Consider the following 15,523-nt stretch of genomic DNA (forward strand, 5'->3'; position numbering starts at 1 on the left):
CCCAGCAATGCCTGCTGAGCAGGAAAGGATGGGGAATGCCCAGCGTGCTGACAGCCGGCAGATTTCTTCACCAGTGACACGAGGGGGTGCTATTTTAGGCACGGTTTTGGTAAGGAAAAGTGAAAATAACCTTGGATGGAGCAATTAATACAATATTGGCTGAAGGAGAGGATGAGCTGCACTAGGGCAGCCAGGGTTGTGTGGTTTGAAGGACATGCTCTGAGAAATGATGAGACCTGAAAAGCGAACCAGAGGGAGGAACCCGGGGTCTGGCACATGGAGGATGCACAGAATTCCTTTCAGTCAAAAGGGCAAAACCTATCCAAAAACTGTAACTTTAAAAGCAAGATTGATGAGAAATGGCTGCAGGAGGGCATCAGACCTAAAGCAGCAGGGAAAAGGCATTAAGAGGAAGCACAATTTGTGAGGCACAAGAAAAAAAAAAAATGAAATATATGTGTTTAATACAAACTTGCTCGTTAGGAACAGTATACTGGTTGTTACCTCCTCCTACAGAGAAAAACTGCTATCCCTTAAATCCCCCTGCCTGTACTCCCTCCATGCTGCTCCTGAGTTCATTCAGTCCTGATCTTAAAGTACTGGAGATGGGAATTGCTAAAGTCAGGCTAGTTAGACCTAGCAAAGGCAAATAAATGGCAAAATCCTTCAGCAGTATCATAGTAAGAGACCACGAACAAAAGAAGGGCCACCGGGCACTCAGGGTGAGGTAAAAATGAGGAAGTAAAACCTATTCCTTTAACAGCCCCGCTGTCTAAAGTGGCAGAGCCCAGGCACAGGGGCTTTGCAGCCATCCACACTGGCGCAGCGAGTTCCTCAGAGGAAAGCTGCAAGTTGCACTTCAGCGTATTGATAAAAGGGAATTTCCACATGAGCTTGGCACCACCGCGAAGAATTTCAGCCTTAAAAAAAAAAAAAAAAAAAAAAAAAAAAAAAGATGTTTCAAAGTGAAACCCTAAAGAATGACAAACAAACTTTGCACCGCTCAGACCCAGCAAGCAAACCGCCCGGCCTGGGACTAAACCAGCTGAAGGGCCGGCGGGGATGTCTCGGGGGATGCGGGAAGGGAAGGGGGGCAGACGCGGAGCCATGGTCCTGCGGCGCGGTGTCACGTCCCGCCGCGGAGACCCTTGCTCGGGGAGGTGTGAGTGGATTTCCTCAAGTGCATTTTGACAGCTGTGAGGAAGAGGGGCGGCAGCAGCAGATGGAGACATTCCTGGCTGGGCTCCCCCTGCTTCCCCTCCCCTCGGCGGGACCCCCGGCACGGCACAGAGCGCCCCGGGGCTGCGGGGGGAGGCGGGACCCGCGGGTTCTGATGAAACATCTGATGTGCATTACGGCAGGGCAAGGGAAGACGGCACGGGCACTTCCCATCACCTGCTCGAGATTTTCCTACGTGCCCGTGTCCCCGTCCCCTCGCCCCGCTTTAGCCAGCGGACAAAGGGAGCAGCCAGAGCCGGCTGGGGGGGTTGCTCGGGGGTGCGCTTTGCAGGAGTGATGCTTTCCCCACGTGGTGCCGCGGGGGGGTAGGGGGACTTGGTAAGGAAGGCAGCGCTCGGCCCTGTTCACTCGGCCGGGTCCGCCCTCAGGTACCACGACCCCCTTCTCACCCCCCAACCCCCCCCACCCAAGTGATGGATTTGGCCCAAATCCACCCAGAGTTCGCAGGGTACAAAACCCCAGGGAAAAAAAAAAAAAGGAGGAAAAAAGAAAAGGAGGCGCGGGTGGAGGGTTTCCAAGAAAGTCAGTGCAATAGCTGCTTCGGAGAAGGATTTTTTTTTCTTCCTTTTCTTTCAAATCAAGTCTTACAACCAGACGGCAGTGCCGCAGGACGGCCGGCGCGGGCAGCCAGCTCTAGGCACGGGCACCCCCGCTGCTTCCCCCTTCCTCCCGAAGTTCCCTTCCCAGCCCTAGGGCTGCGGGGGACCGGCCGCTCAGTGCCTCCTCCCCCGCCTCCCAAGCAGCGCTCTTGTCAAAATCCCGCTTTTCCACCTTATTTTCCGCGCTGCCCCCACCCCGCCCATACCACCGAGGGGAAGCAACTTGTGTCTCACCACCACCACCGCCACCATTCCCCTCCCCGCCGGGTGCCCTCCGTACCCGCTGCCCCCCGCACGCCCATCCCCCGCGACGCGGCGCGGGTGGGGCCGGGGGAGGCGGGCGGCTGCAACCTGCCGGTGGAGCCGGGCCGGCCCCCGGCGGGCGGGCGGAGCGGGGCGGCGGCTGCCATTGGCCGCGGCGCGGAGCGACACCTGCTCGGCTCCCTCATGCGAGTGACACCGGGGCTCGGCGGGGATATTTGAGGCACCCTCCGGCGCCGCCACCGCCACTCCGCGCTCGCCGCCGCGCCGGGCACATGCGGTTCGCGGGGCCGCGGCGAGGAGCGCGCTGGGCCGGGGTGCGGCACCCCGCGGGGGAGGACGCGGCGGCGGCGGCGGGGGGAAGGCGCGACCATGTGCGCGGAGCTCCGCGGCAAGCTGCTGGCCCTGGCCCTGCTGCTCGCCATCGCCCGGGCTGCGGCGGGCACTGAGGCCACGCACCCGCCGGAGGGGCCGCAGGACAGGACCCCACAGCAGAAGGGGCGCCTGTCCCTGCAAAACACAGGTACGGCTTAGGGCTTGAGGGGGATGCGAAGGTGGGGCGCTGGGGTGTGTGTCCCTCACCCACCGCTTCTGGAGCGCCGGGGAAATGGAGTTATGACAGGCGTTTTATTCCGGCGTCCGACTGTCAGGCATAAATCATCAGAGGAAATAAGATCTCCCTTCTAATTACCTTTAAAGCCCGGCTTTGCCAAGCACGTGTTGCCCTTGCAACAGCCACGGCCGCGCTCCGGGCGAAGCGCCTGGGCAGCCCGACCCCGGCCCGCGGAGGCGAGGGGCTGCCGAGGAGAAAGTTTCTCGGCGCAGCGTTTGAAACCGGGTCGAGGAGGGGAGGACGGGGACGGACGGGAGGGAAGGGGAAGCGGCTGGAAATGACTGGTGCTTTGCCTCCTCCGTAGGGAGTCGTGCAATGATGCAACGGGCCGGGGGTTTCTCTCCTCCTCTCCCGCCCCCTGCGCTCCCTCCCCCGGGTATTATCTGCCTAGAAGAAAGAAAGCTGAGGCGTGCACTTCGCTGGATCGCTTCCCAGCCGTGCAAAGAGAGAGCGCGGGATCCAGACGCTTCCCTCCTTTCCCCCTTCCCCTTTCTTTCCCCCCTTCCCTTTTGCCTTTTTTTTTCTTTTTTTTTTTTTTTTTTTTTCTTCTCCCTTTAACACTCTCAGTGCTGCGAAACGTGTTTAAACACACACGAGCAGGAATGCACGAATGCCCATTAGGGACTGCCACATGTGAATCACGGCACTGTGCAGTTCTCAGCACGCTGGAGCCAGGACATGTGATCCGGCAAAGGGTTTGCATCCGGATGCCAACACAAGCACTACAGCTGAGCTCCCGGCCCCAAAAAAAGCCCAGCTCCGCGCTCTGCAGCGCTCCACAAAGAGCTCCATCCCCCTCCATCCATTCCTCCCACCCCCCCTCCAGTGCGTGTTTGCGCAGCTTTTCTCTTGTGGCCGAGACAACCCCCGGAACCGACCCCGTGTCCCTCCCCCAGCGCTGCAACTTCGGGGCAGGTAGAAGAGGGGGAGGGAAAAATAAATGCAGCGGCAGTGATTTGGTTCTGAGCCGGGGGGAGGGCATGGGAACTCCCTCAGACTCCGCATTTCCATCCGCGGCTCCTCTCTCTGCCTTGCAGCGGGTTGAAATTAGACCGAAAGTTGCTGTAAAGACTTGCAAATGGACCGCATGGCAAAGGGGGGGGGGGCTGGGGACGTCTGAAGCATGCTGCGGTTCGGAGGGGGATTAGGCAGGCTCCCAAGGGCGAGCTTTAATTAAAGGTACCACTAGGGCACAGAGTACGGGAATTCTTAGCATCCTCAGTTCTGGTCTAAAAACTACCCCTGTTTAACTTTATCCCTAGGCTTTTTCAGCAACCACCTTTTCTCTGGCAGTACTACTACATCAATTTTTTTATATATTTTTTTTTAAGGACCAGAATGTGTCTGTTAAGAATCAGATTTGGGGAGGGGGGTGCTAAGTGAGTATTAGGCAGCATTTTTTATTTATTCTTTTTTTACAGTATTACATAACATCTGAAAGGGCAGAACAAACACGTGTAATGGCTGGCTCCAGTACATCTATTTTATGTTCTACATATATAAATATATATGTATTTTCAATTCATTTCTGCATAGTTGCAGCTCTGTGCAGCACTCAGTGTAAAGGACTGTATCAGTAGAAGTTTTGCCATTAACTTCATAGACATCACCACAGGGGAAACCCAGTGGTCTACAAAAACCATTATGCTAATAGCCAGAAACTAGCTCAAAGTACCAGAAATTAGAAGTTTTAGCTGGCTAGGTCCTGGGTTTCTCATCTGGCACTTGGAAGTTGATGGGGGGCTTTGTACAAGTCAGGCAGCAAAAATCATGCCCATCCTTTGCTCCTGAGGAATGCAAAAGCATTAGACAGCTCTCAAGTGAAATAGCTTGTTGTAAGTATAGTGGATTTGGCATTTACTTCTCGGATATCACTTTCATAACATAATACACCCAAGTTTTGGCCTAATTTCTGCAAGAAGTGGGCATGCTGTGCGTACAAGAGCTGTTGTTGCGTGTTTTTACTTTCAAACTGATGATGTTGGCAAAATAACTCCCTCCCCTTACCCACCACCAGCTTCTCTGAACAGTTCTTCAAATTAACTGTAATCAATGCTCATTTTAGCTGAAATCCAGCACTGCCTGGTTAATGCTGGCGATGTGGGATGCGGAGTGTTTGAATGCTTTGAAAACAATTCTTGCGAGATCCGAGGCTTACATGAGATCTGCATGACATTCCTGCACAACGCTGGAAAATTTGATGCCCAGGTAACATGGTGAAATGTCCAACGTATCTGCTTGCTTCTAATACATACTTGGCATGTATCTTAGTTCCTTAACATATCTTTGCAAAAAAGAGCTACCGTTACAGGGCAAATCTGCTTTTGCGCATGACCTAAGAATATTTCTGTTGAAGGGTCCAGAATCAAGGCCCCGAAACAGTAACAGAACAGGGGTGTGCAACCTGTCCCAGGAGACAGGCTGTCTCTAGCTACAGCGCCCTGGATCACCTCCACCTACTGTACCCAGAATAACTAAATAGGAATGCTGAACATGGTTTTCAGAAACATTAGGCAGCTTAAGCTTCTACACCATGTTTGTTCAAAGCCGATTCTGAAATGCAGCTTGGGCTCCCAGTTCCTTTAGACATATCAAAATATTTCCCAATGTGCAGTTACTAAAGTTGGCTCTCAAGACTCGCACACAACCAGTACAGGCAACCTCCTAAAGCTGCTCTATTCAAATAAGTCTTTGGTTCAAGCACGTTAAAATACGTTACTTAGATGGTATGCGGTATTAAGTCTCCTTCATTTTCTCCCCAGACCATTTATGCATCATTGAGACATCCTGTTATTATGTCTTGTAAACCTACTCTCCCATTTCAGTGTGGAGGGAAGAGAACATTATGACGGGCCAGCAGCATTTGGCTTGACCATGTAGTTTACAGTTTAACTTGACTAAAAGCACCAGCTACATGGCACTATTAAAAACATGGCAAAAAGTTGAGCTGTATTCAGGATTCAGCCTGTTCCATGAGATGTGGTGGGACCACCCAGTAGGAAATGCTTTTGAAGTGCTAAAGTTTTAGGCTCAATTTCTCAAGGATGCATGAAGGGTCTGGCAAGCCATTGAAATGGGAATGGTTTCTTCTGTGGGTATTTGAAAATCTTCAACTAAATTTCCAAGTGGCTTCCAGAAAACACTCATTTATTTTTGCACCACATTCTGTTGGTGAACAGAGTTGACCAAAGAAGTAAGGCCTGTTGGGAGAGGAAATAAAAGGGCCTATGAAGGCTGAGTGTAGCCGTTGATGCGCCTATTCCCCAGTTGCTGCTAGTCAAATACAGCCTGTTTCACATCCAGGCTGTCTCCACTACAGAAGTATTAAACCCATGGAGTTTTAGTCAATATGGAGGTGACTTTAGCCTCTACAACACAGCTTTTCATGGTTCATCTCTCTATTATCTGTAGTTATTTCAGGCTGCATTAATGACAAGACTAACATTGGCCACTTTGTTCTCTGCTTTTCTGGTCTCCTTCCCTCACTCTGAAACCTTAGAACTGATGTCAGGTTTGGTTTATACAAGAATGTTCTTTTTTTTTTTTTATCCTTATTTGCCTACCATGCTGAGTATGTTTATTACTGAAGGGAAGAGCAAGTGCCTTTGGTATGGGGAATTGAAAGGGATGATGACTGAAGCAGTTCTGTGTTCAGCAAGAAACATTTCTGGCTTGAAACAGTTTGGGGACATCTGCTTGCAGGTCTGAGTGAATCTTAATGTCAGTGGAGCTGTGCCAATATACTCCTTGGATAAAGGATAACAAGAATTTGGTCTTCATGAAGCACTTGTGTAAAATAGTCCAGAGCTAACAAAGGGATATATGCAGTGCAGGAGGCTTCCGTACACCTATTGCTCAGCAGCATAAAGGAATTCTGAGCAGAGCTGTCAGACTGCGATGAAAGCCCTGCATATGGCTGCTGTAGTCTCAGCAAAGAGAAAAGAAAGGGATGGTTTTGATATGCTCTAAAGAATTGACTGAAGAAATCCCAAACAGTGGTTAAAGAGGTGCTACTAAAGCAGCTTTCCTGCAACTTACTTTTTCTTGGAGCAGGGAGGCATCAAGACACCGTAGGATTATTGCTAGTGCTGATTTGAGTCCCTCACTGAGGCAGTGGTCATAGAGGAAAAATACGCTGGGGAGTGGGGCAAGTGCATATAGAAGGTGCATACATGTGTATGAGTTTGCAAACTGATTTTAAAAATTTAAAGAAATCCTTGTTTTCAGTTACTGAATGTGTATCTGCTTTTGGTCCTGGGGACTTCAACCATGGCAGGATGCCCTTTCCTTTGTGTGAGCCTGCTGCTACCCCAGAAGTGAGCAAAGCCAATAACTCAAGCACTGAATCATTTCAAGGTGCTCACTTTTGCCCTTTCCCTTGTTGGGCATTCAGCTATTGGAGCAAAGGAAACCTCAAAGTACCAGTGGGGAAACCCTGTGTTCAACTCCACTGGGATAGCAAAGCTGGGTAACTTGGCATGGTCTTTAAGGGCAGAGAAACAAAGAAAAGAAGGGGAAAAGCTATTAAGTGATACCCTTAACAATCTAATAACTCTTGACATTGCCCTACAGAGGAGCAGCTGGCTGGGCATAAATCAGCTGCTGTGGTTAATGGACAAAAATACAGACCTACTCCATTTCTTTCCTTCTCAGGGAAAATCCTTCATTAAAGACGCTCTGAAGTGTAAGGCTCATGCCTTGAGGCATAAATTCAGCTGCATCAGCCGTAAGTGCCCTGCCATTAAAGAGATGGTGTTCCAGTTACAGCGGGAGTGCTACCTGAAGCATGACCTCTGCTCCGCTGCCAAGGAGAATGTCCAGGTCATTGTGGAGATGATTCACTTCAAAGACCTGCTGCAGCATGAGTAAGTGCCTCCGTGCTGGTGCAGTCAGAGGCGTGGGAGCTCCTTCCAGGAGCATGATGGTGCCAATGGGCTGTGCATCTGCCCAGGAGCTGTTTCACCTCCTTCTGGCCTTAAGCATGTCTTGTTTTTCCATGTACAACACCAAGGTAATGCTTTCTTTGCAGGGGCCTTGGAAGGCTAGGTTATTTACAAGGGCTAGATGTGACTGTGAAAGATGGTATGGGTTGAAGTTGGACCTGGCTGTCTCCTTGGTCCTTTGGCAAATACAGTGTCAGTGTCTGCCATTTCCAGAGGCACTTCACAATGTCTCTGTGTTTTCTGAGCTCCAAGGCACTGTTCCTGACCCTAGGATCCTGTTAAAGATGACAGCTAGAAGAGAAGGGAGAAGAGGGTCTATGCAAAGTTGTCAGCCAGATAATGGTTTCTTCTTTAAATACATACTTTCAAATATCTTGTAGCTAATTGTCCCTGAAAGAGCTGCAGTCCCCCAGGTAATCTCCCATTCATCTTATTCTCTGTTAATCTCAGATCCTTTTTAATAAAACATGGAGGTGTACGAAATGAAGGCACAAGTCAGATTTTGAGGCGTTCATCCCTCTGACTGGGAACAGAGCTGCCCTCTGAGGAATGGCAGGCATGAATCCTATTTGGAATTGATCAAAGCTGCTACATGACAGTGACAGACCAGGCACAAGCTGTTTGTACCAACTCTTTGTGCACAAATGCGAAAATTGGAGCCTGTTTTTCTTGCAGGTGAACATCTCACTCCCAAACAAGAAGGCTGAGCCACAGCCTGGCACCAGGCTTAACCTTAGAGCATCTTCCTACCACGCCTCTATGCCTTTTTATCCCTAGTGGAATTAGCACAGAAACTCCAAATCCCAGCAATCATGACAGATAATTTATTTTTTCTTTCCATAATCACTAGCCTTGCATTTGCATTGGTATCCAAAGGAGCTGTGATCCATTTCCCTTACTTTCTATTGAAAACTACCCTGCTAATACTTAAGCTGTAGTTGCAGACACTTCAATACCAGTTTACTTTCACATGCAGAATCATTTGCTGTGGTTTGTATGAGCTGATGGCCTGAAACCAAGGCCCTTTCCATGGACATTCCTGACACTGAGATGAAAGGTACAGCTGGTGGCAGATCCAGGCCTCACCAGAGTGAAGGGCAGCATCCTGCAGGCAAGGGGGAGAGGGAGAGCGGGGCTCCGTCCTGCACAGCAGCACCTCTCTGTGGGTGCTGCTCAGACTGTGTTAGTAGGCTATAAATTGGCTACTTGGCACCTATTAAACCTCCCTTCCCCCCCCATCATTTGGGGATGGGAAGAACTATGAGAGCCAAAAGCCTGTCCAAAGAGGAGTAAGTGATCCTTATTTTACAAACAGTCTAAAGCAGGAATGCTCAAACGCAGCTGCTTATTTCTTGGGAGCATAACTAGGGGGTCTTGTTTTGAGAAGAGACTGGTCATTCAGCTGAACACCTGTAATTTGCATGATCTCATTTAATGCTTCTGCACTTCAGCATCTCACTGAGTTGGAGCATAGCTTTTTTATGCAGGACTCCCCAAATAGAAGCCAGCCAGCCTCCTCCCCTCCCCTAAATTTAGAGGCCATGTCTTAAATCTTGAACTAAGGAACTTGTCTGAGCTCAATAGGCAAGTGTGGCAGAGCTGGAAATAAAATCACGTCTGCTGACTTGCAGCCTTGTGCTCAGTTCAGGTACTCTGGTCAGGCCAGCTGAAATACAGAAAGTAAAACAGTGACTGAGAAATGGGCCAGTATTAATCCACAGGGCTCTGGCAGGCTGAATACCTGAAATTTTTGGCAGCTGAGCCACTTTTTAGTCATACCAGCAACCTATTTCTTACACAGATTTTTGTAAAGGTTGTGCCAAATTTCAACTACTGATTTCTCTATCTTTTTTTTTTCCTTCCTTCTGCTGTATTTCTCTGTTCTGCAACATGCTCAGTTCTCTCATCTTCTATTCTGCATTTAAAGCCAACCCTAAGAAGGAAGTGGGAGCTCTCAGGCTTGTTCTCTGATTATTTTGTTCTGTTTTCTCCCGATGAGTGTTGAGGAACACGACTGGGGCACTGAAGTCTCCTCCTGAGTCAGCTGTGATGGGGTGGGGGTCAGGCTGATTTGCTATGGTGGAAGTGGTGACAGGCCCTGGCAGATCAGTCAGTGCTGCATTCCAAGTAACTTTTTCTAAGCAGCAGAAACAATCCAAACATGGGAAATATTTTGAGATAGGTGGCTCTCCAAGATTAGTCATTCAGAATGTGTTTAAGCCGTTGGGCAAAGTAAAACCAGGGTAGCGTCAGATAATGATCATCATCTGTTTTCTTCTGTCTAAGTTCTTGGGAATAGATTGAGACTGGTCCAGGGCCACCAGAGCTGGTGCCCAGAAGGTGCACCCCAAGCACTCTATACAGCCACAACTGCTGGCCCCAGCCAGTTCTGTAGCACTGTGGATGGTTCCTGCTGTGGAAGACTTTGAAGCACGTCCTTCTGGGCCTGCTAGCAGCTGAGCAGTTGTGTCAATAGACAACATCAATATTGACCCACAAAACTTGTGACCACAACTATTTTAAAATCGCTGCACTCGGTGACCTGTGGCTGAGGAAGTGCCTGTGCTCAGGCTGCGTTGTGCTGTGGGGGCACAGAGGGATGGGGGGAAACAGAAATGGTATCTGGCCATAGCTCATTTGGGCTCCTTGTTTGGCTGGGAAAAAGTACGTACTGCAAGCTGTACTCGACTGAGGAAATGAAGGAAAAAAAAACCTTTGGTGGCACTGCTTCTTCCTACACCAAGTGAATTCCCATGTGTCTGAGCTCTGTGCAGCTGGATCCTGAGTCCAGATAGGATCTTGCTTGTGATGGAGATCAGCACCTGGTGCTCCAGGGAAAGCTAAAGGTTATGAGAAAAGCCAGGGAACCTCTAGTTGAGTATCTTCTGCTCCTTGCAGAGGTGAGGAAATGCCTCCCAATGCATAACAATGATCAGTGTATGCTCTGTACCAGCTGTGCACCTGGAGATAAGAGAGCTGTTCGATCAAGTAGATGGCTCTAAACATGAGCAGGTTTCTTTTCTTGTGTATCCTGATTAATAAAGATGAAGGCCATGGAAAGAGAGAGTGGCAGAAGGTGTGAGATAGCAGTTCTTCCATTTGGCAGCCCCATTTGCCAGGCTTGTAGACCTCATGCATTCCTGTGGTGGACTCCCAGAGTATCTCCAGTGGGAGAGAAATCAAGGCAGATTCAGCACCTGAGTGAAGCTTCGTTTGACAGAATACCATCATGTGCATTTCTCACAGCAGTATGGCCAATTAGAATATGATATATTGCATAATAAACATATGCTGGTTTGTAGCAGCAACTCTACCTTGCCAGGTCAGTAGGTAGCACAGGAATAACACTGCTGAACTGTGCTGTGCACAAGGGAGGATAAGGCAGAGAGGCCATTGCATTTGTTCACTGATAACCCTTATATATTATTTTGACCCTTCTCTCACTGTTTCCTTCCCTTCTAGGCCATACGTTGATCTAGTGAACATCCTGCTCACCTGTGGTGATGAGGTGAAAAAGGCAATAACAAGAAGCGTCCAGGTCCAGTGCGAACAGAACTGGGGAAGTCTCTGCTCCATCCTGAGCTTCTGCACCTCTTCCGTGCACAGTGACACCATCCTGGGTCCAGAGAAGAAGGCAGGTGAAGCCAGCAAAGCTGGTGCTGGCCGTGGGGACATGCTGGCCCACTCCGACTCCGACCACAGGGAGACCTCACGAGCATCTAAGGCAGAGAGAGGTACTAAGGGCCACTTGAACGCCCATGCCCGGGTGAAAGCTGGGGGCCATGGTCCCAAAGGGGTACATGGGATCATGGACCGGGCAGACGAACTGTCCGACTTTTCTGACATCCGGAGGTGAAAAAAAGGCACCAAGTCCCCGTTTCCCCCATCCTTCCCCTCCACTGGAAACCTCCTCCGTTGAGTCCCATCTTCCCGTCTATGGACATTCCAAAGCATTTCCCATTCAGAGGTCAAGCACAGGGCATTGCAAGATATATACGGACCTCGGCAACAGTGTATATAGTAGCAAAGGGAGAGCAGTGGCAATGGGTTATAGATCCAGCAAACTCAACACTTGAGCAGCCACCAAGTGTGGCAAAATGTCTCCAGCTAAATTCATTTCCCCTTTTTTATGAAGTGGATATCAGCTGAAATTTAGGATCTTGTTTGGGGGTTGTTGGGTTGTTTTGAGGATTTGTTTTTCTTTTTGTTTTGTTTTGTTCTTCTTTTTTTCTTGGTCCCCTTGTCTGGGGAGAAGGTTCCAAGAGGGCTCTGCCAGACTGCATGTGGCTGCTTGTGGCTTAGCACCTCTGAAGGTTTAGGGCACAGCCTTACAGCAGATGGCTGAATTCCAGGGGGATTTGGTTTCTTGTCTGGCTGAGAACACAAGAGTTCAAGGCTCTCTATGTGACACTCTCTAATGAAATAGCTACCCCATCTCTTGCACAGGAACTGTGGGGTCTGGAGCTCCACCGCTTTCTCTTAGTAACTTCTGAGCCATTGTTCCCATCTGGGTGATGCTGCCTAGTCTAAGTGCCCCCGTTTGGTTTTTAACCACTGCATAACTTGACACTTGCTAATCCAGTCACTTCAGCATATCAAAGGCAAGTAGTCAGCTTCCAGGCAAGGCAACATGACTGTTAAGACTTGCACAGTAGGGAGGCCCCCCAGGAGTATACTGGTGGACCTCTAAAACCCTGTGCTCATTCTCTGCTTACACCTGTCTGCTCAGTGATACAGGTCCTCCAGCCCAAGCTTAAAAGGGTGGGCATAGGCTCAGACAGTGAAGGACCCTATATACATGTTTTTTCTGCAGGACTGCATTGAAGACCCATCATAAATCTCCTTAGCAGCAGCACGGCATGGTTTGCTAGGATGTGGACCCCCGTTCTAACCTGCCTATCAGCTGTGGTTTATCCAAATGCCAAAGATAAGGAGAAGGGGTTGACTTGGGTTGTTGTTTTTTTTTTTCAATTGTCATGCAAATAATGACCACCAATCTCTGCAGAATGAGTTAGTAAAAATGAAGAGTGTCGAGAGCTTATTGCCTCTGACCAGTTTTAAGTGTGAATGAGGTGTTTGAACACATCTCTCGTACCCCCTATGCAATTGTAATTCTCAGGTTGCAGATCTGCAATCCTATATCCCCAGATATTGTAGTGGAAATGGAGGTTACAGCATCCACAGGGACAGAGGGGTGAGCTCTTCAGCTTCCTCTAGAGAAAAAGCAAATTTTCTTAGAAAGTGGGAATCACACCAGGGATTTGAGCCTTCTCATTTAGAAAGTTTGGGAGGAAAGCTGTGGGGGCAGGAAGGCAGTTCAGTAGAGACAGAACGTACCCAGTGAACTAACGTACGTCATGTCGCATGGTGGGAAGGAGCTGTATAAACAGTAGAGGGTGTTGGAATTTGGCTACGATTTCCAACTCAGATTTTAGTTACTGCTAAGTGAACACAGCTCCTAATAGCTATATTCAGGGTTTAATGCATGTATCCACCCGCAGAAGTTATAGGCATTGCTTTTAATAGAACCCACGTAGGAAGGAAGAGAGGACAGTTAAGTTGAAAAGGTGTGTCTCTATGTGATCACCAGGTCTTTGTTTACGGACATGACCTTGATCCCGCCTCATTTTAGCTAAGTTCTGTGATAAAAATTTTCATTCAACTTAACTGGGAAGAGGTGGGATCAGGCCAGGAACTGAAGCAGTGAAGACTGTGCTGACCTGCAGAGCGGAGCTCCTGCCAGTGCAAGTGCTAGCTGCCCCGTTGAGTAGTAGAACAGCTCTGCCATGGATGAGGCACCCAGCCTGTCCCACAGAGGAGCTTGCTAAGGTTGGTTTGGACCTGCCTCTGATGGCTAACTCCTCTGCTCCAAAACTGAAGTGGCTGCTGGTGGTACCATAAGAAGGTTTCTAGCGTGCCTCCATGGGTTTCCTGTGAGCATCCTCTCCCCCTTGGTGGCATATAGCCACCATGAAGAACAAGCTCAAACCAAAAAGACAATCCAAGTGTTTTAGAAAAAAAAAAAAAGAAAAAAAGAAAAAAAAAAAACACAAAACAGGAACAGCTCACTACCAACATAATGCTCTTGCATTGAACTAAAATAAGATCCCTCTCTCATTAGAGGTCTGATTCATCAGTGGGAACCAAACATACAGATCTACATCCTTGAATGTCTCAGTCAACGTATCACCTCAGCATGCATACAGTTTTACTTGTATTCATTTGTTCTGTGGGGAAAATTGTATATTCCCCTGGTTTAGTCAATAAAAATTGGGGGGAGGGAGGGAAGCTGTGGGTGGGATTTTTGTGTAAGGCATAATATTTTTTTCCTCTGTGTGTGAAGATTTTATGTGTTCATCTACTGATTCCACATATGCTATTATTGTAAATATTTAACATTTCTATTTATTATAGTGTCCCCATTTAAAAAAGAACACTGCTGGCTATGATAATTTAAGCGTATGTCATGACCTGTGTTGTATATATTCATGCCACTAGTATGGGTTTTTTTATGTTTAAAGCTGCGTAAATATAGTTTTATACAGTTCCATAATGTTATTGACAGCATAAATCATTTATTTATTGTTAAACCTTTCATATCTAACAAAAAGGGTGCGTTTTACCTGAGATTATTTTATTGTGACATCTACATAGCCTTAATTCTTTATAAAAAAGGAAAAAAAGTCCATTTAGATACTGTATGATGCTTTAATTAACATTCCTTATGAACTTGCTGTTCATGAAGGAGGTTTAGCTTAAAAGCCAAGATATGAATGTTTCCTTTACGCTTTGCATCTGGAATGAGCCTTGTTCTGGAATGAAAATAATGGGAGAAGCAAAATGCCTACTGGAAAACTATAGCAGAAAACCCTGGAAAATGCTGTCCTAACTTAAAGTGCTGAACTAAAAGGAGAAAAAAAGAAAAAGGAAAATTAAAAAAAAAGTGAACTGTCCTTAATTCCAAATCTCTGGGAGAAAAACATACTAGTTTTATCTCGTGTAGAATTTGCAGCCAAATAAGCTTGTAAAAAACAAAGAAAATGCATATGACTTTAGACAAAGCTCTGTACCTTTCACACTATTATTTTCCTTAAACACTAATAAATGTTTTGAATAAGTCTGCGGCTGGGTTTGTTAGCTGGAATTTCAGCTGATGTGATAAGGGGTAAGAAAAGCCCTCTGAAGTTGGGCCAGCAGCTTCAGCCAAGAGGGGCAGAGGTAGTCTGCCTGCTTGTCCCCCTGAGCCCATGCCAGCCAGGCAGCAGCAGAGGTGCCATGGCTGGGGCAGATGTGGGGATGGAGCCAGTCCTCACTCTGTATCCTGGGGAGAACTGATGCAAGAGCGGAGACTTCGACACCAGTGTGTCGTTCCCCTGGGAGATGGAGACCATGCCTGGTTGGCTGGGACCTGGCAGATTGGTTAAAGGGGAGATGTGGGACAAACCAGAGGATGAAAAACACAGCTAGCAGAAGCTCCTGCCTTCCTCGGGATCAATAAAAGCCCATGCTTGTTCTGGGAGGTTTCCTTTAGCAGGAGCCCTGCACTGGGTTCACTGTAGCATGCCAGAGCCACCTCATCTGCTTTAAATTAGGCTGTATTTAGGTTAGGAGTAGGGGGATGCAGGTACTGATGGGTTTGTTCTTCTCACTGCCCTGATGATCTTGGATTACAAAAGTCCCTTAGGAGGTGGCACACTGTGGTCAGACAGGTTGGCTATAGGAGCAACTCGGCATCCTGTAAGCACATCCCATCAGGGCTGGGAAAGGGATCTGTGGATGACTACAGCACCTGCCAGTGGCAAGGTGGCAGCAGCCCCCAGCACTGGACCCATTAACAAATACAACAGCATTGCTTTCCAAAAGCTGTA

General features: G+C 48.4%; 1 protein-coding gene across 1 annotated transcript; it reads left to right on the forward strand.

Moving 5' to 3' along the window:
• Positions 1–2,340: 2,340 nt before the first annotated feature.
• On the forward strand, positions 2,341–14,773 carry STC2 (stanniocalcin 2). The gene is made up of 4 exons (XM_062607672.1): positions 2,341–2,622; positions 4,778–4,920; positions 7,366–7,577; positions 11,118–14,773. The coding sequence occupies exons 1-4, from the start codon at positions 2,472–2,474 to the stop codon at positions 11,509–11,511; spliced, it is 900 nt and encodes a 299-aa protein (XP_062463656.1). The 5' UTR covers positions 2,341–2,471; the 3' UTR covers positions 11,512–14,773.
• The last annotated feature ends 750 nt before the right edge of the window (positions 14,774–15,523 follow it).

This window comes from Pezoporus occidentalis, unplaced genomic scaffold (assembly GCF_034315485.1).
Source record: "Pezoporus occidentalis ecotype Australia unplaced genomic scaffold, CSIRO_AGI_Poc_V1 ctg124, whole genome shotgun sequence".
NCBI classification, from domain to species: domain Eukaryota; kingdom Metazoa; phylum Chordata; class Aves; order Psittaciformes; family Psittacidae; genus Pezoporus; species Pezoporus occidentalis.

Bases quoted from the DNA above. Each gene is read 5' to 3' on its own strand.
- STC2 (XM_062607672.1), top strand. From the start codon at position 2,472: ATGTGCGCGGAGCTCCGCGGCAAGCTGCTGGCCCTGGCCCTGCTGCTC. The intron at 2,623-4,777 runs GTACGGCTTAGG...TGCTCATTTTAG, and splicing joins CCTGTCCCTGCAAAACACAG to CTGAAATCCAGCACTGCCTG. The intron at 4,921-7,365 runs GTAACATGGTGA...TTTCCTTCTCAG, and splicing joins CTGGAAAATTTGATGCCCAG to GGAAAATCCTTCATTAAAGA.